This window comes from Periophthalmus magnuspinnatus, chromosome 21 (assembly GCF_009829125.3).
Source record: "Periophthalmus magnuspinnatus isolate fPerMag1 chromosome 21, fPerMag1.2.pri, whole genome shotgun sequence".
NCBI classification, from domain to species: domain Eukaryota; kingdom Metazoa; phylum Chordata; class Actinopteri; order Gobiiformes; family Gobiidae; genus Periophthalmus; species Periophthalmus magnuspinnatus.
In genome coordinates, this window is record NC_047146.1 from 12,468,532 (window position 1) to 12,495,103 (window position 26,572).

General features: G+C 38.8%; 1 protein-coding gene across 9 annotated transcripts in view; it reads left to right on the plus strand.

The window, feature by feature from the left end:
- fmnl2a (formin-like 2a) overlaps nucleotides 1-26,572 on the plus strand; it is a 69,136-nt gene that overhangs the window by 9,757 nt on the left and 32,807 nt on the right. For all 9 annotated transcript variants that reach the window (XR_008649184.1, XR_008649185.1, XM_033986766.2 and 6 more), the window contains exons 2-4: nucleotides 10,281-10,364; nucleotides 19,175-19,255; nucleotides 25,356-25,432. Coding sequence is in view for 7 of the 9 variants with exons in the window: in XM_033986766.2 (XP_033842657.1) it covers nucleotides 10,281-10,364; nucleotides 19,175-19,255; nucleotides 25,356-25,432 (242 nt within the window). In the remaining 2 variants the exon portion in view is untranslated. The remainder of the gene's footprint in view (nucleotides 1-10,280; nucleotides 10,365-19,174; nucleotides 19,256-25,355; nucleotides 25,433-26,572) is intronic.

Below are 26,572 nucleotides of genomic sequence, written 5' to 3' on the forward strand. Positions count from 1 at the left end.
GTTTCCTGTGTGCTCTGTAACTAGGTCTGTTTGCGATCTATGATGGTTTTTGATATTGCCACACACTCATCCCAATATTTATCCTTTGTAAAGTTGTACTTCTGGAGTTGCCATAGTAACTGTTGTGTTGACTTGCCGGAGTGAACATCTGTGCTGCAGGATGGGACTTTCTTTACTGCAGTTTGGTCTGTTTTCATGTTCTTTGAGAAAGTTGGACATGGGCTCCATCAAAGCAACAGGCTTTGCTAGAATCGCTACCACACACTTCACAGCTGCTGAAAGTGTACGGCGTGGTTTACTCTGCACGCAGTCAACTCTCAAATCCAGCTACCATACATCAAATATTCAACGACTTCGAAATCCCAACTCGCGTACCATGCTGTGTTTTCTCAATATGCTAAAACTTAGACCTGTTATTACCACATGTGTTTGACTGTTCGCCAGACTATGAAAAAACATGTTTTCTACCGCTCTCCAACTTCAATATTATTCCTAACACTTTATAGACATTTTGTACTGTTCTGTCTGTTATCTAATCAAACTAATACTGCTCTTTTTTTATTTGTGGCCTTAGAGGTGGAGACGCTACATTGCATAACTCAAATAACTAAAGTGTGACTAGTCTAATACCATTACATTACTTTAGCCACGGCAAAGAAACATCCCATAGAACCACGCGAGTCCTTATGCATTCAGGAAGGATGCATTTTCAGTTTACAGCCATTGCAATTATCGGTATTTCAGTGGTGGAAAAAGTACTCAGCTTTATGGGAAAATGTACTTTAAGAGTAAAAAGTATTTCGGACAGATTTGGGGATCTATTAAAGTTTCATGTGTTGATTTTGATAAAGAATTGTGCTGATTTTTGTTCAGAAGACAATTCAATTCAATTCATTTTATTTGTGTAACGCCCAAAATCACAACAACAGTTGTCTCGAAGGGTGTTCATGTTTTGGTTGATGGGGGAGTACCCAGAGGAAACCCATCCAGACACGGGGAGCAACATGAAAAACTCCACACAGAAAGGCCTGGGCGACTCGGGGATCGAACCAAACCCTCTTGCTGTGAGGCATGAGTGTTGCCACTCAGCCACCGTGCTGCCTACACACAAAAACAAAACAACAGGAAAAATCAGACAAAACAAGAACAATTAAATCTGTTCCTTTTTTGTTGGCTCGTTTTTTGTTGGAATATTTCAACAAACTAAAAGGAAACTCCTCAGCCATCAGATATCAAACTATCAGAAAAATAAAGAAAGTACCGATACCCACTCTCAAATGTAGTAAAAGTAAGACATGCTCACTGTAAAATATACTTGTAAGTAAAGCACAGATACCTTAAAATACAGCTACTTTTACTTTTGTCCTTTGTTACTTTCTACCTGGCTAGATGTGATTTTGTCCAAACAATGTAAAAAGAGTTTAGACGTAAGCCAATGATTTCACTCTATAAGTCATTGCCCTGTGTTTACGCCTCTCACAAACAACTTGGTGATTTATTCTACGTTTGCTGCAAGTAGGGCTCCACCTCTGTCCAGACACTTTCGCAACCCAACATCTGGTCCTAGCTGGGGCTGCTCCGTGTTCATGTATCACTTGTTTTATTTGGACATCTTCCTGCTGTTTTAAGCCAGTTCCATAAGTTTGCAAGATGTCCATCGTCCGAGGCTAATCGCGTAATTTCAAGGGGATTGTGTGGGTCAGTGCCTCCTGGTTTGGTGTATTGGATCAGATGGACACAGGACACAGCCTAGGTACAACTGTTAATATTTCACAAAGATGCCATTAAAGTTTGATGGCTTCTGTGTTCTGTAGGTGCCCCTGTTGTTTCCACATGGGTTTGAATTATTCACAGGACATCATGTTGTAAGGTCAGTGTTGGGAAGTAACTGAGTACCCATATTCTGGATACACATTTTGAGTAACTGTTTGAATTACTTTCCTAAAATCAAAGGAACACATTGCAGTACTTGATTACACAATTCAGGCTTCATACTGCACAAAATTTGTTAGAAAAATAGAAGCTGCAGCTCTTGTTGTGAGTGCATGTGAGATTTTTCTTTCTCCAGTTTGTGATAAGAAACCCATAACAAACAGTGAAACAAACATAAAGCTGTTTTAAATACTATGTTACGTCTTTACACTATAATTTAAGTGCAACTCAGTGTAAAGGTATTTTATGTATACAGTACAGTGCTCTGATTTTACTGCAGATTTAAAGTATTCTGTAACTAAATACATTTTCTTCCCTCACTGTGTAAGGTTCAGTGAATGCAGAAATGTGATTCTTTACTCCAAAATGTACAATCTCATATTTATTATTTTGATTTTATTTGTGTTTTACAATGCTGCCATTTTATCTGTGAAAAGAATAAGTAAACAACCATAGTTAATTTGGCGTTTGAATCTCAGAAAGTGAATACATTGGTAACGCCTTCTATCAGAACGTGGAGACGGAGGAGGATTGCAGCTCGCACTTGAAACAGCATAAGGACAAAGGGGAGAGAGTGCATTTATATTAATGGCTTGAAAGGTGATGTAAGAAGCTGTGATTGGCTGAAAGCAACAGATGGACGGGACATAGACTAAAGGAAAAACACAATCTTGCTGAATTAATTGACACTTGAGCACCATAACTTCATTCTGTGATCTTCCTCTACCAGAAAAGTTAAATAATTCACTTGTAACTCCTCTGAATTTCATTACCAGATTACACTCAGCCCTTTGCAGACTCTTTAAAATGACAGTATCAGTTTCCAGCACCAGTCAGAAGAATGCCTGGAATGCTGTTGTCAATGGGGTAAAACTGGAGGTCAGGCCCAAACACTGGAGCTGGGCATTTGGTGCACAGCTCTCCAAACATAAACAACACTGCAGAACGGAAGGGGGACAGCTGAGTCGGAGAGAGGGGGGTCCTGTGGATTACAAAGCTAATCTGAGGACAGACGGGGGACACCTGGGCCCCCACACGCTGCAGGGATTATGGACACACGCTGGGCTCATGAGCAGAGGACAGACCCCCCTCCACACATGCCACAGGGCTGGATCAGGGCTTTCTCCATCAGTGTGGAGGCACGGCTCAGCTAATGTAGGACAGACTGAGGTTGGGGTGTATAGGATATATTGTTCTTTGCACACTACAATGAAAACAATAGATACTTGAAATCCTCCACTTGAAGCAGGGATTCTCTGATCACCTGGAGAGGGAAAGCCACCGTTTTCTGGTCAACAACCTGATTTTCGATACTTTTTTTTTCAGGGTTCTCAAAAGTATCGAAAATCAGATTATTGATTCTAAAATTTGTATCAAAAATCAGATAATCTACACTAAAACTAGTATCGAAACTAGATACTCATTTGAGCAGGTATTCACAGGACAGAAATAAACCTTTCTTGAATAGATTTAGATTGATCTTGAGTATCAGAATAAGTATAAAACATAGACTAGTGAACGCCCATGGACCACTATGGAACCTACCTGGACGACTAAGGGATTACACTGATAAAAACCGCATCGTAATATAAAAGAAAGTACTACCATTTAATGTCAAAAATCACATTATATTCTCTAAAGAAAGAGTGTTTTAAATTATTATTGTTATATCGGAATCAGTATTGAGAATCAAGTCTATTCCTCAGTATCAAAATCACAATACTGCAACTTCAAACTCTAAGTATGCATGAGTTTTTATTTGCACTGCTCTTTGATACAGTTCTTATTAGGGTTGCAGCAATTATTATTTTTGGTTTAGTCGACTAGTCAGATCTTTATCATACACTGAAGGCTCCTAGATCGCACATTATTATTATTATTAATTATTTGTGACATTCTGTTTTGTTGTTGGTGTCTTTGTTATAAAAGGTCATAGATTACCGATTAACGATTACAATTATCAACATACAATTACAACAATTTTAATAGTCGATTAGTCACAATTATTCTGATAAATACTTCTTAATTATTAACCTTGAATGCATTGCTGTAGACAATTCTGTTATCCAATTGGCATGTTTCAGTCAAATAAAAACTGTGTGGTCAAATTCTACTATTGATATCTAAAAGTAAAAGTAAAAGCTGTTTAGACACGGACACCAGATTGAGAAAAGTAAATATGTGTCATGGAGAAACTTTCATTGCTGAGAAACACTGTAGTTGTGTACACTGTGTATCATTCTTAGTAAGGCTTTTTCTGTAACATAGTTTTACGTCTATAGAGTTTTCTCTTTGGCACCTGCAGCACTAACAGCTGAGCCAACTATTTGAGACAACTCCCATGCTCACTTATGTTGACACCAGGAAGGCAACATATTGTAGTACACTTTAATTCTCCTGACTGGTTCTCGTAAGTGGAACATTGAAAGACGATGACACAATCACATCCAGCCCTGTAATATTAATGAACAATACACCCGTAGCCCCAAGAATTATGAATAATCCTTGGGTACGTGCTGTATAGTGTTCAGTCATTTACACATGCACAGTATTGAGTAATTGTAAAACATTTGTTATGACTAGTCTTCAATAGTATTTGATTTTGTCAGCCTTTAGCTTGTTGTGGCTTGTTGCTGTGGTTGCTGCCTCTCATTTAGAAACAGTGGGATGTCTCAAAGTGCGACAGTGAAATAACGATTGGAACATTACTTTGAATGATGCAAATCCCGTGTTTACACCGATCCTGAAGTCGGCTCATTACACTATTTAGTTTGGGACTTTGTTGTTTACAAAAGCTGTAATAATGATATTGATTATTGAGATGAAAACTGGTGGTGAAGGGGAGTTGTTTTGTGTTGTGGTGCATTAGGAGGAGGAGTGCGTAGGTGTGTCTCCGGATCACTGCCGAACCCCCAAGGACAGATCATTCCCAATGCTCCAAGATAGTGTGCGCAAGAGGATTCCATGTTTCTAAAGAAAGACGGGGCTATTCATATAAATTCCAGGCTAAAACGATTTCATAATAGGAATGTATGTGGCAAAAAGTAAGAACAGACAGATTATAAGATGCAAATACAATGGATGAGACATAATTTCCACAAGACAAGATCATCGAGAATTGATAAGGCAAGAATTTATAAGAAAAAAATTGTCATGTTTAGTTCAGTTCAGTTTGGCCTCACAATGTTTTGATCGATTTCATTTCTCAATATTTTTGCTGTCATTGCTGCACGGCTTTTTGGAACTACAACATCTCCAGAGATGTAACTCAGCAACAGTCATCATCTTTTTGTCCAAGGCAAATGAAAAAAACAAAAAAAACAAACCCTCACCAGAGTTTTTTGTCTTGCAGCAAGTTTATTAACATTGAGATCTTGTCCCACCCCTAAAGAATACATGTCCGAAAATAAAATGTTAATATGTGGGATTGTATGAACGTCACAGTTTATGAAGCAATTAAAACAATATTTGGAGATCTTCTTATATTATAGATGTAATATGCTGAACTGCCAGCCCCGTACTTCCCTTCCTACTCCTACCCTTTGTAAGAAAGGGTGATTAAAAGGGTGATTATAGACTCTTGTACACAAGGGGAAGCCTATATTCAAGAAATAGTGCTTTAATGTAATGTAATCCAACATAATGCTTGACATGTTACTACTACTACTATGTTACTGTCAGTTCAAACATACCAGGGGAATAATTTGTGTTTATTTTTCACATTATAGATTCTTGTTCGGTTGCATTGATCCAAACAGTTTTATAGTTCAATACAAAAAATACATACCTCTTGTCTCATTCAATTTCAAATCTACTGGTGGTAAAGATTTCCGTGTAGAAACAAACTGATTGACTGACAGACTGAATTCTTTCACACAACTTTGTACACAATTATGTAAGATATGAAGACCTACTAGTTAGGCCTCACTTTTACCTTGAGGTTGTTTCAGGGACAACCTAGACAGCTCACAGTCCAACTCTTTGATGTTGTCTTTCCTTTTTTCAGTATCTCTTACAAACCACAGTCCCTTAGTCCCCCCACAGTCTTGCGTTGAGCTGTTTGCTTTGCTCTCAGCTGCCGTGAAGGCCGCGTTTCCGCAGACCTCCTGGAAGGTGCTGGGTGGATCAAGGCCACTCAGAGGAATACTGTTTTTACTGCTGAGTCAACTGTTCTAATGAAAGGATACCAGCTAATAATGTATTTGATGGATTTGACTTTTATTTATCTAACACATTTTTATAGCGTGTTGGTGTTAAAATAGTTTTCTCAAGTAGATATTAAAACGGACGTATTAGTCAGGTGTGATTACTGGTTTATTGAAAAGACAAATTTGGAGGATGAGCTTGTTAGGGAAAACATCTTCACAATTGTGTTAATGTTAGTGAAGAGGAAGTGACGGAGAGGCTGAGGAGGCTGATGGGGCAGAAAGGAAACAGTAATGGCAGAATGGCATGGCTTGAATTCAATATAAAGTTTGATATTGGCTTTTTGATTTCTCACTGCAGAACTTGCCTTGAATATTCCATAAAAACATATCTTATTATAGGGCTGGTAGTGATAAAAATCAGATTGTGATCCATGTGACAATGTGCTATTTTTGTGACGCTCTGAAATTGTGATTCAGTCTTTCTCTGTTAAATGCTGCTCTGTGATCAAACAGAGACACTTTTCCCACCCACCTCTCCTGTTGGTTAACCTCTGTAAGGCTCTAAGTGAGTGACAGAAGGAAATAACCAATAAGAGTGAAGTAGAACTTTCAAAACAAGCAGATAACTTTATTTACCACTTCAAGGCAATATCTGATATAAAGTCTACATGAAAAGTTTTGTGATCAAATCGAAAACGTGATTTGGCTGCTAGAAAATGATTTAATTTTTTTGCAAAGTTGTCTACAAAGTTTAGCATCTAATATTCCCTACTCAATACTGGAATAAAATAAATGGATTTTAAAGAAGCGTACCAAAGTCAGTTGTGAAAAGGGATTAGGTTCCTTAAGGACATTACTCAGCTCTTGCAGATGTGAGACAGCTGCTCTGGACCTGGAATCTGAAATGTCAGTTTGGCAAAGTCATTTAAACCCCACATCTGATAGAGATGATTGGTCACATAGTCCTGTATAAATCTTTTTTCCATGAATGTCTATTTCACAGCTGAAGTTCTCATAATTTACGTCCACTTTACTTCTTAATGTATGCTGAAACGGTTTCCTTGCAATCTCTGTTACTGTAGTGTTTTATCTCACAGCACACGTTCTCCTCTATGTGAAGATTCAAATTACAAACTCAACATTGGGTTGTTTGGCTTTTACAGGCCAAATTGACATAACGTCTGCAGGCGCCGATGGTTAGTGCAGAAGAAATGGAAGAACATTTACTTAGCCAAGGTTCATTGTAAGTTCATATCAGATCAATACCTCACATGGTCTGAGCATGTGCTGTTTTCCGGTAATCTTTCTGATAAACCCTTAATTATGTTCGGATTTGTCAAAAGTGCAATTTGTCTTAGAAGTCCGTCTGAGGCACCCCATTAATAACGCAACCGCTAGCCGACGGGTACGCGACCTGGCTAGCCGAGTGCCTGTCACAGCCCATTAGCATTGGCGTTAAAGAAATGAGGCTAAAAGAAGTGGTTCGCTGATTTGAGTTAGTGGGTTATCTACAACCACAACCTCTCAAGCTAGCACGCATCTGCATCAACAAATCCCCCATCACTAAATATAACAGTACAAGTCTGGGAATAACTGGTGATGGTTGGTCTGTTTACCTTGCAGTGGTTTTCTTGATGCATAATGAGATGGTGTCCTACAGGTCGAAGACTATTTTAATGTTTTTTTTCGGGAAGTTGGAGGGTTAGCCACCACACTGAGTCAACTTAACCCCCTACACTTTAGTTCCTGGTAGCGGTTGCTTCAGAAAACATTTGCTCCCTTTTTCTTGGAACATAGGCCTACAAAAACGAATAATGTTTGTAGTATCAATGCAGAGGATTTTTTTTGTTGGATGGTTGCATGCATTAGCCTACTTGCATAGCTAAGTTTGACCTAAATGATAACTTTATACTTTCCCACCTGTGTTTCCAAAGCTACATAACAGAGGACCGTAAGTTCAACATAATTTAAGATAAAATATTTCTGACCATGCAAAGACTGGACATACACACACAATAACGCAGTCAGATTGTCTTTCTAGGAATCGCCATTAGTCAGCTACAAATAAGCCTGCTCCAGCCCACTGCACCCTCTCCGTCATCACATCGATTTTACATTACAAGCACTTTTTGAAATTAAATTGGATAATAGTTTGGGCCCTAGACCTCAGCCTGGGAATCACGTACACTGCGCTCTGTGTCTGACTATAATCCCGGGGTTAGCTGTTTGTGTCATCCATCTTCCACGGCTGGAAACTCCGGACGAGAAAAACCAGCCTCTGAGCACACACTGATAGATGACCTATTAGTCCAATGAATGTGCCACCACACTTTAGCTTTTGTCTGCTCTATCCTGGAAACTATAGGGCTGCAGAATACGGTTTAGCATTGCAAATTTATCAATGGAATATTATTTAAGATATTTTTTTTCAAGTATTGGTAGTGATTGGTCTGATATGGAAAAAATCTAAATAATGTTGCTATTTTTGCATTAGCTTTCCATGTGTCATTTCCAGTCCGTGATCAGTGCTTCTGATGTGCCAATTTAAATAGACTCGTGAGCTAAAACAGAACTACAAAAGTATTAAACTTGGGCTGCACAATCATATTCTGACAATTACTGTGATTGGGATTATATTTTGCAGTTTATGTTTAAAAAGAATACACATTGTAAACAACACCAGGAGCATTAAGCATTGAGACTGAAATATGAACTGATAAACTAGTACACTACTAAAACTACAATGTGTAGGCTTTGCTAATTTGTTTATCTACATAGGCAAATATCAGGTATTGGCCACAACTGCATTTCTGTCCCATTTCATGAGTGTGTGTTGTCCAAGTAGCTAAAGTACACTGATTGTTTTGAATTATCTGCTGATATGCATCCATTTTTGCCACTAATCCCATTTTACACCATATTGCATGATGTTTAATAGTTCCAAGTCTTTTTCTTTTCGGGTGTGGTGAATGATCCTACAGTAAAAATAACCAAATGTTAGTGAACTGTCGTGTTAGTTAGAGCCTGGAGCAGATGTAGATAAGGGAAGTGGAAAAAGTATCCTCATGCAAAAGTTGAGCAATATGTTTTATTTTCAGACAGGGACACCACATGGGTCAGATCAGTCTCCAGAAGGCTCTTGTGAAGAAATGAAACAAATGGGATAAGATTTGGGGATTTTTTGGGATTTAAGTTTGACGGAAGGAGTCATTTTTAGCTTTAATTCTATGTTAGCTTTTAACCAATTCCTCTTAAAAAATTGAACTTTTTCTTCCAGGCCAATAATGAATACCACCCAACACCTCTTGATCCTAAAGCTGCCAAGTAATTCACTGGTCTTCCCTGAGTGTGTTTGTGGTAGTCGGAGAAGTCACTGCCACACTTCTGTCAGTCTGACGCAGAGCAACGATGACAACAGAAAAAAAAACCCATACCATTAACTGTAATAGTATGTTAATTCTCAAAAATTAAATAAATTGCCATTTAAAAAGCCATTAATACAACATAAACTGTGCCTCAATTCTACTTGTATCAACTGTAACAGGCTCATTTTGTGGATGCTGGGCTAGTGATAGAGAAATTACATTTTTGTGCTGTGTTAGCCTCACAGTCCACCCTTGTTATCTTGGCCTACATCCTCAGAGGCAAAATACTCCCTACAACAGAACAGAAGCATAGCCAGATTGAACTGGACTAGCCTTGACGGGAATGGACGATACTCTCACAATGTCTTGAGGGTTCAGCCTCTTCTTCCTCCTCTACAGCAAATAGCATATATGAAGTATCATTGTCCAAGTGTCTCTTCTCTCAGCTGGTTGGTAGTGTGGCTCTAGATTCCACTTGATACTAGTTTTATTACAACATGGTGCCACTTGTCATGTGGTTCTCAACAGCTTTATATCTTTCTGCATCGGCACACGGCTCTTTAATAACTTTGAGTCCTCCGCAGAACTTCACATGCCAGATATTTTGGTCTTTTCCTAATTAGTGGCCTCTCTATCCAACATATATTCTCGGTTATATTCTTGGCACATGTGGTAGGTTTCAAGTTCAACTGACAGGGCAATCTCGTAACACGCCTATCTCTTTCTGTGGTTACTTGTTTGTATTGTAAATGAATGGAAACTGTCAGGTTGAATCAGTCAGTGTGGCCGTGTTGTCAGGTAAATGTCCTTAACTTTGTCCTTGTGTCTCCTGCAGAATTCCATGAATCTTCCTCCGGACAAAGCCAGGCTCCTGCGGCAGTACGACAACGAGAAGAAGTGGGAACTCATCTGTGACCAGGTTAATACTTAGATTACAGAAAAATTATATTGATGCAAAAGTGACTTTGTTTATATAGGGCCAAATAATACTTTGTACATAAGAGTGGGAGATATTGACAAAAATAACTCATGCTTCTTTTGGACTATCCCAATCTCAATATTCATACCATATTATATATTCAAGAGAAATGAAATGCATGTCTTTAAAGGGTCTGTACCTCATTTTGAATCATGAGTCAGGAACATGTTTTAGTTTGAGCCATTAGCCCTGCCCTCTTAGTCCTTTGTGCTACTGTGATATTGCACCATGACACAGAACATGTCTGGGACATTGTCATGTGGTTGTTTGCATTTAGTGGTCCAATTTGTTGAAAATGCACTGTGATAGATATAAGTGTCTGGCATATGAGGCGGCTGTTTCCCATAAATCTTAGTAAAAATTTACCTGAATGGAGGAGAAAAGGTGACCCTGTACAACATAATGGTTTTAAAAATGCATTAACAGTCTCATTTAGTACCTTTTACTATTCAGTGCTTGAGAGAAGACTATTTATCTTGAGTAGAATACATTAAAATCAGGAATAAGCCTTTCAGCTGTATTAGTCTGGGTTGAGGTTAATCAACAGTGAAACCCACAAATTTGCAGAAATATCACTTTATTAGACCATATATTATCTATTATTATTTTTACATCTAAACTGCTCTTTTGGTGCATTTTTATTTGATAAATGGTTTACTCATTATTCAAATGTCACATACCTTCAAAACGGCTGTACACGTAGTACTTCTTCTGCATTGTGACTTTGGGTCAGATACATAGAGATATGTAATAGTTTTGAGAGCTTTTGTCATGCCCTTTTTAGTCGACTAATCGATTGGCGGGATATGTGTTTAGTCAACTACGAATTTCTTTGACTACAATTTAAATTCTTAACTATATCCCCCACAGAGTACTATTGACCCCTACCCTACTTCTGAGATTTTCCCATCAAATTATAGAGAACACAACCTATTCTTACAGTGCCCACAGACCAAATGTGAAAGTATCTGGTTTCATTTTGAAAATTTGAGTTTATTCCAGAACTATTCATGTCATTACAGCAAATGTCACTGCACATGCATAATCCTAGGAGAATATTAGCCAAGTAAGAATAGCCTTTAGCTTTATGAATTCATTTTAGTTAATGATCAATGTAGTGATAAAAAAAGGAAAAAAAGGCTGTAAGAGCCAAGGAAACAATGGTTGGAGGCTAAAATCTGAGAGAAGTGAGCCAACTGTCAAAGGTCCAAACAAGTGTAATGAAAAAGCAAGTACCCAAGAGGTACAGCCAGATGTCCATTCCTGAAGCACTGGAAACTGCCAAACAAAGTGACCATCAAATGTGGCATATACAAAGGAGACGCAATATCCTGACAGTTGTTCTGCATAGGTCTGAATCCCCATGTATGTTAAGAGTGAGTCAGACATTGACTCACTGATCCACACAACCAGGATCTACAGCACAGATATATGAATGGTATTCAGACTTGAGAAGTGTAGTCAGTGACAAAGAGAGGGAAGGTAGTCCACGCAGAAGTGTGTCCCACAATACCTACAACGAGTAAGGTATGTCCTAAGTCAGCTCAATGGGAAAAACAAGATCTGGGCAATAAATGGCTACACCCTTCCAGTAATTAGATACTCAGCAGGAATCATAAGCTGGCCATGAGCCAAAAGGAGGGAGGCCATGGACTCGTGAGTGTGAGAGCCACTGTCCAGGATGAAACATTCAAGATCCATAAGTACAACAAGGATAAGGCCTCAACAGATGACATGCTCAGTGAATGTTTCAGACAGTGGAGTGCAGAAGAAGAGATGCTGGAGTTACCATCATGGAAGTACAAGCCCCTACATGGGATCTACCACTGGAACATAACTGAAGTGGCCGATATCAAGCCATTGGCCGATATATCAATGGCATGAGAGAGCTGATCTGAAGGACAGCACAGAGGCACTCATCCTGGCTGCACAGGAGCAGGCCTTGAGCACCAGAGCAATAGAGGCCCAGATCTACCAGACAAGACCCAAGGTGTAAGCTGTGCAAAGAGGCTCCTGAGACAGTCCAGCACATAACTGCAGGGTGTAAGATGCTGCAGAGAAAGCATACATGGAGCGGCATAATCAAGTGGCAGGCATAGTGTACAGAAACATCTCTGCAGAGTACGGACTCAAGATCCCAAGGTCAAGATGGGAAACTCATCCAAAGGTAGTGGAGAATGATTGAGTTAAGATCCTGTGGGACTTCCAGATACAGACGGACAGAATGGTGATGGCAAACCAACTGGACTTTGTGGTGGATAAACAACACAGCAAAGCTGTTGGGCTGGGCAATGCAGTACCAAGTGGAGAAGGCCTAGAAGGTGAAGACATCAGTGGTGCCCATGGTCATTGGAGAACTCAGAACAGTGACCCCCAAACTGGAGAAAGTGCAGTAGTAGGAACAGCAAAGATACCGCATAAAACCCCCAAGCTCCCAGGCCTCTGGTTGAGGACACGAGCTTGGAAAAAGGATGAAAATAAGAGATTAGCCATATAACTCTTTTCTATTTCCATTTTTACTCATTACTATGTTCAAAAAGACAAATCTGATTCACTGATGAAAAAATATCAGTATTTGGATATAACTATATACACACTACAATCCATCCAGCAAAATGCACATTTCCTGTTGTTTCATCATCCTTATTCATTAGGCCTACTCCACCCATGTTTGATAACTCAATCCAGCACTGAATGTCAACTGTGTCATAGCTACACTAAAACCTCTTATGTCACCATGGCAACAGTGATGGAGGTTCACAGATCGGTCAAAACAGGTACAGGTACACAGCCCAGACTAGAACGAGACTCCACGCACGTTAGGTTAAATTATTGATGTTTTTAGAGCAATTATCAAATTTGAAAAGATGTGGTTAGTTATGCAAATATGCTTCACTTATTACTGTAATTATGGTTCAAACAAAGCATTGACGCAAATAAACAACTTTTTAGTTCCATGTCTGTTCACTTTCACTATTTGATCCTCATTAGAGCAGAGCGCTAGTTCCAGGGACAATTATAAAAAATTATAAAAGGAGTAATTTTAATTGCAACAAACTCAATACAATACTGTTGAATGCAGTTACAGATGATACATTTTATTTGTTGTTCTTTAGTTGGTGCTAATTGTAATTTGACCAGGTTTAATCATACATTTTTGATATGACACTGGGGGTATTCCATCAAAGTCAGTTAACAAGTTCAGGGTTATTTTAAAATCCTGAGGTGAAACTAGCTTCATCTCCAGCTTAAGCCTCAACTTGTTCCATGAAAGAAATAAGCCTGAGTGTGACCAGCTCTCACTCATTTAACCCGCATTTTGTGTGCGCTCCCGGTGACTCTGGGAAGGTCAGATCAATGGAGCAACAAAAGAACAAACTGAAAATAGGCTCAAAGTGTGATGTTTTTTATGCTCTGACCAAATGAGAGAGGAGCCAGAACTTGCACACACAATTGTTTGATTTGGGACACAGAACCTTTCCGTTCATTCTGATCCCATGAGGGATCCCCTCTCCTGCTCACTCCCCCCTCCTCTCCTGCTCACTCCCCTCTCCTCTCCTGCTCACTCCCCCCTCCTCTCCTGCTCACTCCCCCCTCCTCTCCTGCTCACTCCCCCCTCCTCTCCTGCTCACTCCCCTCTCCTCTCCTGCTCACTCCCCTCTCCTCTCCTGCTCACTCCCCTCTCCTGTTCGCTCCCCCATCCCCTCCTGTTTGCTCCCCCCTCCTCTCCCCTGTCCTGGCTGCGTAGTGCGTGGTTAATGCGGAGAATAAAGTTGCCTGACACTTTTCCCAATGTGCAGTGGCTTGAATTTCTTTTTCCATGTTTGGACCATGGTGCGCTGTGTGTAAAAGTAAATCTGCAAGAAAACTCTTCGTATTTAATGAGACTTGGCCAGTTAATTCTGCGCTAATGTTGATGCGCTGCCTCTCACACCAACAGCCACAGCATAAAATATAGACTTTATTCATGTTAAAACATTTTCAATGATTAAAATGAATCCTAAAGGGAAATTTAATGTTTTATGTTAATAGCCTACTGCATGATAGAAACTGTGTATGGGCGAGATCATTTTAATAATGTAAATTACAGGCTTTTGTGCCTTTTTGATGAGTGCAGCGTACACACACTTGTGTTCAGTGTGTGGGAACACATGGTTGGTCATTCAGTATTTAAACTGTATTCAGATAGAATGATCTAACACAGATGTGTGAGTGCACCTGGCGAAACTTTTTCTTTAGACAAAGTTAAAGTAAACTTGACAGTTCGCTTGGTCCCAACCAGGTTTGCATCCAGGTTCTACTACAACACCAACTCTGGTTAGTCACTTTGATGGAACGAAAGTGAAGATTTGAAGTCTGGATTGCCCAAATAAGACAGGCTTTGGCTTTAGCTCATTTCATGGACTACCCCCTATGTGACATTGAAATAGGGACCGTGATGTTATGAGCTACAACATATTACTTTAAAACAGTTATGATTACTTTTGTTTAGGATAATGCATATTCTCTACATTGGAATGTCTCTCTAGTCTCCACATCTGGTGATAAGACACCTTCAAGGTGTGTTTTGCATAAGGATGGCAACTGGGAGCTGGGTTTAAATTGTAGATTTGATAGTTATATAGTTAATATCCATTCTTGTCTCTATGGAGAAGCTATTGATTTGCATGGAATGTTCCACAGTATTGCATAGGCCATGTTACATGTGAGATCTGTGAATGTTTCATAGGTATGGCATTAAACTTCATAGTAATAACATCTCCATGAAGACAAGCAGGTAGTGCACACCAATCAAAAAAACATACAAACACATGGCGCAGCACATCTTTAATTGCTGATGTTACTCCAGATTCATGCTCATAGTAACACTTTAAACATTATACACCTTCATGTAAAGCCTTTTTCAGAGTTGTTATGCAATCTTTCACTGTGGTATATTAAGGTCTCTGCGTGAGAATGGACTCTTCTTTTCCATGCTCCTCTGTCGTCCTTCCTGTTTTGCTAACACGTCTGGCAGTGATAAATGTGATGTAGCCGATAGCGGCGCAGCACAACGCTGACGTGTTGTCTCATTCTACTGTCCGCACGGAGATCAGAACATCATCAGATTATGCAAGGTGCTACGATCATCCCAAAGCGCTACCACTAGGATCTGCATTGACCAAACATGAGAAACAGGAGGGTAAAAATATGTACATGAATAGTTCTAGTTGGTGTTTTGGGACAAAGGAAATGTAGGAAAGTGATGATGTGATAAAACCATGGGGGCGTGCTCTATATTCAGGAAATGAGTTCACTGTGTGGTGTTGTGTGGAGCAGTTGTTTTGAAGATTGAATTGTAAAAAATACAGTAAGAAAATTTGAAAATGATACATTTTTATGATACTAATATACGCAGTTTTCATCTGCCACCTGTTTCCATATATTCATGTGTTTCAGCTTCCTGTTATGAGGAATTTTGAGGAATTATCCCCAATCAAAAGATATAATATTTAGTTTTACATTTTTAATCGATTAATCCATTTTCCATCATTCTGAAACCCGTGGATAAACCAAAATGGTAATTGCTATCATTATATTGTTATGATCACTAATGGCTTTTAGTGTATTCTCACATTTCGTCAATTATTCAACAAAAGATTGCACAGATCTCAAATTACATGTTTACACCTAAAACATTTTTTTTTTTAAATATTGTAGAGTTCAATTCAGTTCCTGTCTGTTTTGCCGGAGGCCTTTGAAAGAATGATTGACAGACTCTACACTCTACTGGCCTCAAAGCAACAGTTATTATAAAGCAAAACATTCACCTCAGCTTTGTCTGTGGTTCTGCGTCATTTGCCAGAGAACAGTTATACAATACATGATACACTTTTACTTCAAATGGTGGTTTCACTATTGGTCAGTCATTTGCAATTTTGTCAAAGTTTGAAAAGTGGCTTTATAATGACTAAAAGAGTTATCACATTCGAATCTAAATCATAATTTGAGCGGCAGTTAGCAAAAGGCTGACATTTTCATTTCCTCCACAAAACCACAAAATATTCTTATTCTGCTTAAAAACTGGTAATTCTGTAGTTCTGTGCAAACATGTCCTGAAATTCAACTTTTTCAGTCTTATTGTCAATTCTTCCTCATTTGTTTAAAATGTGAACTTTGATTATTACTAAACTCTACTACTAAATCACAATGCTTGTCAGAAAAAATGCAAAAACAAACATTAACCCCAAATGGTTCAGCTCTACTCTTTAATTTTAACCAAATTTACAGACAAGGCCATAACATGTAACATAACAACAGTGCAGTACAGTTACATTGCTCGTGAGTTTGTCTGTGGACTGTTGATGTAGAAGACATGGACAGCTCCCATATTATCCATAGACATAGTTATTATAAAACTAAGCACTTTCAGCTCTGCTCAGTGTGTTTAGCATGGTGCGTATAATCTGGCTTTTAACATAGCTAATATTTTGTACTGTTCTCACCCTTGTGTCCCATTCCACTTTTTGAATGCTCTGTTAAAGCCTATAGCAGGGATTATGTTAAATATTTAATGCTAAAAGGTGACACCAATTCAGTTTGACAGTTCACTTTTTTGCTGCAAGCTAATAATAATAATAATTTCACTTCATAATTCTCAATGATTAGCATTAGCACGCTGATACCTGTTTTATTGTAGCCTAATCTGTCCAATTTTTTGGTTAGTTTAAGAATTACAAAGCTAATGTTGTCATAAAATAAAAACATATATTTCACTTGTAACATCTAAACTGCCTGAAATAGTGAATGCCGTACGACTGAATTACTTGCTTTTGATGAAATTCATCACAAGTTTGCACAGAAAGTAATAACTACGGATTCTAGCCATTGAGGTGCTGCTCACAAAGACCAGGATGTGTTTCCTCGAGCTAAACTAACTCCACTGAACAGACTTGTTCTAAATACAAATGAGCTGTGATTTCAATAACAGGCACTTGGAGACGGAGCACCTGAAGGACGGACACTGCTCCTTCACAGCTCAGTCGGTCCTCACACCAGTCCAAGTCCTGTTTCCCTTTCACCCAGATCCAACCAGCGTTTATTAAAGACTATATCCGGCTCATATTTGCACCTTTTAGGGTGTTGTCCATCTGCCTTAAAACTCCAGCCTCGGTCTTATTTTCTTGTGGCCAAAACACCTGCATGACGTTTTTGAACTAGTGCAAAGAGGTCAAAAATGTCTATATTTCATTTCTATATCTAATGTTTTTAGATTAGTGCACTGTATAGACATTTACTTAGGTTAGAGTAGTTTAATATGTTATTTGCATACATTTTATCGGCCGTACATAGGCTACTGGCTCTAAGCTCTCAGTGGTGCTTATCGCCCATGGGTTGCTCTAGGGACAAAAAATGGACTTTTATGAGGTTTTAACCATGTTACTATGGTGTTCTTTCAACATTAGTTTACTCAGTGTTGCATTTGGACTGATTCAGACATGTTTCAGTAATCGCACATTGTGCATTCAAGGCTTTTCTGTTTTCACCTACCCCCCATCTCTTCTCTGTTCAGCAGGCTTGAACAAGAAATCAATGGACCAATTTCTATTACTAAGCCGTTTTAGATCAATATTGCGTTTTACAATGAGCAAAAAGTAAAATGGTGATTATGTTGTTGTTTGGTACTAAGGTCCAGAAAAAATGTGTTCTTTAAAGAATCAGTCACGGCCATGAAAAGGCATATCTATCTGTAATCCTCTGTAGGTCTATTTAAAGCACAGTAGTGAGAGATCGTACTTAAACCTGTGGCTAATGAACACTCTCACATGCTGCTGCAGTCACATGTAAAGCCCATTGACTCGTACAGTCTCAGTTACACCCCCAGCAATCCACATTAATGAGACTAATGAACATAATTGCAGTCTGACCTCCGCCCCCTCACACACCTGCCTGTGGGAACAGAATGTATGCAGGGTTTGGGTTTAACTGAAACCTTTGTCCACCTTGTACTGCAATCAAAAACTAATTAGTGGCTTAATGGATACTGAAACAAACAAGTACAAAAATACAGCAGTTTTTGCATATTTTGAGTATTTTGTACATCATCGATAATAAGTCTATGTAGGGGATTCATGGAAAACGTATTGATATTGTTCTGATTACATGAATATTGAGTTTATTGTATGTAAAACCATTAAAAAGTACACTTTTCTGGTACTTTTGGTACTTTTCTGGTGAAGGCTGAACCTCAACCACAACTTGGATTCTTGATGTCATAATATTGTCTAAATGTGGAAATAATCCTCAAATAATGTTACAATATTCATTTTTGTCATTTATTTTTTCACATTTTCTTCATTAAATTTAGAGGTTTGGCTTTAAAATGTGATTGTACATCACATGATTTTGCAGCAGTAAATTTGAACCTTTCTAGTACCGCTCATCTAGAATGCAATACAATTCTTATAAGCTTCCCTCAGTTGAACCAAAGTTTAATCTCAGTCTTTGCGTGAGAATAGCGCCGTTCACTGCGTCCATTGTTTGGCTCAAATCACTTTCAAAATAGGCTAATTACTTACCATTATTAAGGTTAATCTCCAGCCTATTCTTTTCATAGAAATTCATTCAGCTGTTACTCATAGGCGACTGGTACACTTTACACAAAAGCCGACCGTACAGTGTTTACATGCTCCAACTTGTAATCCTAATACATTTTTTTGATATGTTCCATCTAATTTATTTCTAACTTTCTGTTTCTTTTCTTTTTGCAGGAGCGATTTCAAGTGAAAAACCCCCCTCACACATACATCCAAAAGTTGCGTGGTTATCTGGACCCCGCGGTCACGAGGAAGGTGAGTGCTCTTGTCAGTCCCTGGCTCTGCTGTGGCCCTGACCCCCTCTGTACAGGATATCCCACCACAGCTGAGAAAAGAGGGGACACGGCATGGGAACGACTGCGACAAAACCACCAGATAGTCAGCTGTTTATTTAAAACGCCCACGGTTACACACAGCACTAAAACAGAAACATGCCGCGAGCTGTCAAGTAGAAACCAGTGTTAAAGTACACTATGTAACGTCTGGTTGAAGACATGCAACCTGTTTGTCTCCATGGTGATGTTATTGCTTTGCCTGGAATGTTACAAGGTATGGCATTGCTCAAAAATAAAAATACAAAAGGTACTAGACTTGTACCTTGAAAGCTGACTTTTGTATAGGATCTAGTTTGGGCCACTATGACATAAAAAATGTACACATTAAAGTTGGACTGTGTAACCTTTTTGGCATAGGGTCCTGAACCTGCTTGTCTCCATGGTGAGGTTATTGTGTTGCCTGAAATGTTCCACAGAATAGCATTAAATATAACTGCATTATTTAATTAGCATTTTTACTGTGAGCTGGGCTGCCATTCCTCAGATCTGACCTGTAACTTGGCCTGGTGGTATCAATTGCTTGTTTCCATGGAGCAAGATAGGTTTAATGCCAAACTATGGAACTTTCTAGACAAAGGAAGAACATCTCATTCATTAGGAAATTTAATTTAGTGCCCACTCATCATAGAAAACGTTTTAATCAGTTTTCATCAGCAAAATATTACTTTGGCAAAGACTCTCACAGTAACATCGTGTGTGCCATCATAAACCCCAGTAGTGAAGCAGTCTTTTGGCTTATACTGAGAGACAGCGATGACCGGAGCAGCTCTATCAGACTGGAGCTGCTGCCAGAATCAAGTGTTTTTGGCGTGGTGAAAGAGAGCTCTGTGATAAACACATTAACCAGCCGCCTCGGCCAAAATGACTGCAAATTACTCAATGAATGGACTGGCTCTGCTGGAGATGCTGGAGTTTCCCATTGAAATATGCCGTTAGACATTGGGTTTGGTTAATCAAGTTAAACACAAGCAATTATGTAAAGTGATGGTATCTTAAAGGTACACTGTGTAACTTTCAGAGGTTCTCCACCTGCTTGTCTCTATGAAGATGTTTGCCTGGAATGTTTCACTGTACAGCGTTAAACTTCTATATCTTATATTTCATTACGGGTGCTTTTATTGCTTCAAAATTCCTTATAAAGCCGTTTTCTTCACAGACCTGACTTAACCTGGAGGAGCCACATGCTTGTTTACATGGAGATGGATACATAAAATGCCATACTGTGAAGCATTTCAGACAATAGTGATAATTTGTGGGAAATTATAATTGTATTTAGGGTTCTCTAACGTATTGGAAATTAAACACTAATCAATACAATCATGGACCACTATGGAGCCTACCTGGACGACGAGATATTCCACAGATATAAGGCCACATGATGATATATTATTATCATCTTGGTATCTGAATCCGTATTGAGTATTGAGTCTGTTCCTTAGTATCGAAATTGAGTTTGAAATGTTAGTATCTTGACTATCCACATTAAGACATGGTAACTTGATTGCATTGTATTTTTGTTGTTTTTCAGCTCATTCCTCGAGCCATAGATCTTATGTCACTCAAGACTAGTATTGTTCAGCCCTGAAAGCTTTGTATTTGTGCACTACACTTTACATGTGGGAAATAACCTGGATAAAAAACAACCAAACAGCTTATTCTTTGAGCATTTGAACTTAGTATAGGCTGTTGTCACGCAGACTGACACCAAATCTGCTGCCACTCAATGATATTACATGGGAAAAAGACAGCAATTTTAGTTGAGGGTTGAGTGAGAAATCGAGTGATGAGTTGAGTGATGTGAGAAATCAAAGTAACCTACATTTTTGTTGGGTAATAACAGTCATGTGCACATCCCAATAAATGTTTAAATAACATTTTTAGCACCAAATAGCTCCATAGACAACTACAGGGTTCTCAGAATTACATGGTGGATTTTTGGTTTTGAAGGGCCTATACAAACATTGCCCTAAAAATCTAACAAAATATAATTTCCACAACCCATTAAGTGCAAAGAAATTATGAGTTTTATCAATGTAGGCCAGCCAGATAACATCACATTTTCTTTAGGGTGAAAAAAATTATATATTTTTCATATTGATCGATGTTGGTTGTCAATTTGTTGTATCTGTCTTATTAAAAACAAATCCAACAACACAATACAGTTCAAACTACACACTTTCAGAGGACTGACAGTGGACTCATTACTGACAATTAGAAATGACTGTTTTTCAATCTTGATTAAGAAAACCATTTGCAGCCATCAATGTTTTATTCATGCTAAAATGTTTTCGTGTGCAATATTCAACACTTGCATTAGCCAAACCCCATTGGAATTCCTTAGCATTTGCCTAATTTGTGTTGCTTTCACAGTCTGTGCCAAGCAAAGTGACAGACAGGACTGTGGACAATAAACTAAAGGTAAACTAAAGTCTACAGGGCAGAGGGCTATGGACCAAAATAGTGTGAATAAGACAAAAGCAGCCGTGAGAGACCAGAGCAGGACTAGAAAAAGAGTTACAGGCTTCTCTCTACATTCCTGCTCCATCCCCCTTTTTTCTTCCAACTCAAACAATTGCCACTTTGTGCCTCGGCGAGAGCTGGAGGTCATTGCTCCTCTGCTTTCCATAGGCAGGCTCCGACGCATTCCTCCGGCGGCCCTCAGCCAATCGGAGCCCAGGGAGGAAGAGCCGCGGTCCAGCTAGCCTCCAAGAATCTATCAGCTATTGATTTGTATCCAGGATAGACCCCAGTGTACCAGTTGTGCTAGATTTAGAATTTCAACTATAGATTAAGATTGCAACTAAAATCGCAATTTGAATATGAATCAGTGCAACCGAGGATGTTTGCTAATTTTTGTAGTACCATTAACAATTTATCCTGTCTCATTCTGCATTAAAAAAACTGCTAACACTGTAATTCAGATCTGTACAAACATGTTCTGAAATGTGATTCATGTGTCAGTCTTTTTGTCAATTATTCTGGGGGTGTTTAAAAATGTGTGAACTTTGATCAGTATCGTATTATTAAAACATAAATCACAAATCTAAAAGCAATCATATACCTCTCTGAAAAACCGCAATTGGATATTTTGCCAAATCATTCAGCCCTGTTGTATAATACTTTGGCATTATTAACATGGATGTATTTGTGTAGCTTTCTGACTTCTCCATCTATAGCAGTTGCAGCTGGTTGCATTTAGAGGGTTGGGTGTTTGGTTGGAGAAAGGAAGGGGCTGCCTCTGTGCTGCCCCAAAATATGCTCCTGTCTCCACAAACACAAAGAACTCCTCCCTAATAAAAACATATGGTTGGAAATAGAACACTGGAACGCTACATTGAAATAATAGGAAGCATATAGGCTTGTTAAACTACTTTGGTTAATATTTTATAACTGCAATTTGTAACCACTTCAAGTTTGAACCCATTTGCACTCCTCACATTCACATATATGTACTTGGCCATTAAAAAAATCTCATGACTTTTTTGTGACTTCTGGACTGTTAAAAGCCCTTCTAGGTGTTGTGAATTAGCTATAGAGTATAAACACTGTTATACCTGCATTAGATTACCATGTTTGTTGTATCTGACGCTATCAAATGAACAACTAACATGACTCTTGACATAAAACATAATTGATAGAGCGATCAGATCAGCTGGCGGTGTGATTCTAGCTCCCACTGATGAACGCTCTCGAAGTGTCCTTGGGCAAGACACTTAACCCACCTGGGTGAGTGGTTCCTTGATATAATGAGTGCCTTGAAAGTGGAAAAGCGCTATATAAAAATGTGACCAGTTTAAATATTCCTAAAATCAGTCAATCTAACCAACAGATTAAAAAAAAAATGTTCTCCTGACTTTTTAAGAATTTTGATGCTAATTCAACTTTTTTTAAATAAGAATATGGCCAATGCTCTCAGTCTATTTGGTAATTTTAAACGCATTCCCATCCAGACCTATTCCTTTACAAGGTCACCCGTCTGTCACCTCTCCCATTGACCATCTGCCCGACTATCTGTCTGTGTCCTTTTAATCACATTTAGCTGTAGTTTTATCTTCCTATTTGCTCCACAACTCTTCACAACACTTTTACAACCTAGAAATGTAAAACCGGGCTAGTATTTGAACACTAAAGAACCATTTGCATGACCAGCTTTACTAGACTGATACTGTAATCCACTTCCATGTTGTTTTTCAATACTTAGTTACCAGTGTCTCATTTTTTTTGTCCCACATCTGCTTCTCATCTCCCCACCTCCTTGGCCCAAAGACATGGTTGCTCACAAGAACCCGACCGACCACAATAACCACTACGCATTGAACTGTACTTCTCCCTCTCTCCTCTCCCCCCCCTCTCCCTCTTTCTCTCCATCATCAGGGATTTCGGTGTCCCTATGCTGCTAAGTGTGTTTGATCTCCCCTGGCCATTCACTCTTGCAATGCCTTGAAGCCTTCTTTTGTTTTTGCCCGCACGTCCCTCCCTTGTCAGCTTGTTCAAAAGCTAAGGAGGTGCACTATTCTTCAGATACTGTGTCTCTTTTACACTCTGGCAGCTCATACCTCTATCCGAGCTTTCTCTTTTTCTCTCGGGTAGCCACGGTAACAGCTCCAAGAATGTGTAGTGTAGTCTTGTGTGTTTGCACGGCTGCTGGCGAGGTAACCAATTAGGTGGCTTGATGTTATCGTATAGCTACCAGTTAGGATTAGTTATGTAAAGAGCTAGCATGAGTAAACAAGATAAGTCTAATATTCGTATGGAGCTTTTTCCAGTGAGTCAGCATTGCCTCTGTACTTGTTTATTTTCTGTTGGCAAGTAGAGATATATTTAAAGCTGCTTTAGTCCTAACATCCTTCCATAGTAGTTTCAATTTTAGTCCTTCTTGGTTATAGCAGTGTTCATAAATTGAGCCAGTTCACTACCACCAACTGTACTAGAATATCATATAAATGCAGTGTTTGAGCTTCAGATGAACTGGTGTAAATATTGTTTGACCATGCATTTTAAACTCCAATTTTCTCCAGTTTTCCTTGTCCGCTATGTACTTATTAATACATATGGACCTTTAAAACCAGTGCAACCATAGAATTTCTTACAAAGGTCTGTAATGAGCAACTGTGAATTCAGTTAGTGTTACATCAGTTTGTTTTAAAGGTGCTCTACATAAGGCAAGGCAAGTTTATTTGTATAGCACAATTCGTACACAAAGTAATTCATAGTCCGTTACAGAATAAAAAAAGACATTGAAATCACATAGATCAAAAAATAAATAATCACAAATAATCATCACTCATATGCACAGCTAAACAGAACTGTTTTGAGCCTGGATTTAAACATTGTCAAAGTAGAGGACTGTCTCACATCTTCAAGAAGATTGTTCCAGGTTTTAGCTGCATAAAACTGAAACACTGATTCCCCATGTTTAGTCCTGACTCTGGGCACCAGCAGGAGGCCAGTCCCTGAAGTCCTCAGAGTGTGACATGGTTCATATGGCACTAACATGTAACCTTTCTGGTACCTAGGATGTTCCACTGTATGGCATCCTGCATTTATTAAATTGCAAGTATTTTTTTTATCTCAATAATACCTTGCAAAACATTCATTCTTACTTGGAGCAGGATCACCTCTCCACAGATCTAGTCTGTACCTTGGCTTACTGGCATCACCTGCTTATCTCAGTGGAGCTGGATATAAGGTTAACACCACACTTTCATACAAGCAGTCATACAAGCAATGTTTTATTGGTTCAACAAAACTCATTCAGCTTAAGGAAATAGGAAATAAAAAGTATTTTTAGCAACAGCTGTTCCATGTTGACAAGACTTTTTCACCAGACTTTATTGACACCTGGCTTTCTGGGATACTGGGGAAAATGCCCATCGTCTGATTCGTTTCCCATGTTTTCACTTTTAAATGCCACTATGCTTACACTGACCTTTGCATCCATCACATTTCCTCTTCTGGCAACGTAATCCAATCACTATTTTTACATTTACCGTAATAATAAAACCCTTTTCTCTCCACAGAAATTCCGACGGAGAGTTCAGGAGTCCACCCAAGTCCTGAGAGAGCTGGAAATTTCGTTACGGACCAATCATATAGGGTGAGTCACATAAGGAAAATTGAATTGAATTGTACAAAACCTGGTGAGATTACAGAGGGAGAAAAAGTCAGACATTCCAGACACCCAGACACTAACTAGCACCCTCCCTCGTTCACCGTGGGCCTAATATTACACAGAGCTATGGGGCTGTGGAAAAACATGAATCCATTGATTGTTTGGGGTGGGCTGACACATGGAGAGTCCGTATCTTGGAGGGGAAGGCTTCTGTTTTGCAGCAGTTGATGTAACGCTATTTAAGTTATGAGTCTGTTTACATTACATCTACATTTTACATTTTATTTCTTTCCTCTTTTCTATGCCAATAATAAAATGCAAAGCCCATATTGTTCGACATTGAAAAGTAGGTTTGATGAGACAGAGCAGTAAGTGACCTGAAATGGGGATGAAGAGTACAGTAAATTATCAAGTAGTTAGGAATTGGGCCTATAGCATGTATCATGTGACCAAACCCTTAAGCCATATTCATTTGTGGTCAGTTATTATTAGATATTTAAAAGGCCCATTTTATACCATTCTCTGATCTCTTATAATGTTGTTTCCTCCTCAAAAACAGACCTGTTTTGTTTTGTTTCATTCACATGTTTAACACACAAATCCTGCATATTTAGGCTGAGTTCCTCTCTCAAACAGAAAACACTCTGTTCCACCTCGTGATGTCATGTGGTGATACAGGAAGTGCTCCACTGTGTTTTAAACTCCATATACCTTCACTAATTCCAATCTCTACTGAACTAAAGTTAAAAGGTAACTGTTAACTGTTAAACTACTACTACATGACATCACTTGGTGAAACAGAGCATTTTGAGCTTTGAAGACACAGACAGACTAATAATAATGTGTTACTCAAATGTGTGTGAATAAAACGAAACACAACTCTCCTCCAAAATGATTCAGCCCCAAAAACGTGATTGTTATCAAAGGACTTGATTCATATCACTTGAGTCATAAGATTAATATGACAAGTTATGACAAATAATGAAAGGGTTCACATTTGTGGATCATACATTTGGATATTTCATATGTATTTAGCAATAGTTAATCTTCTGATGTTAGAATGAACAGTTTTTCCAATTTCACAACAGGCACAAACACTAATGTAATTCATGGCATTTGTGGTTA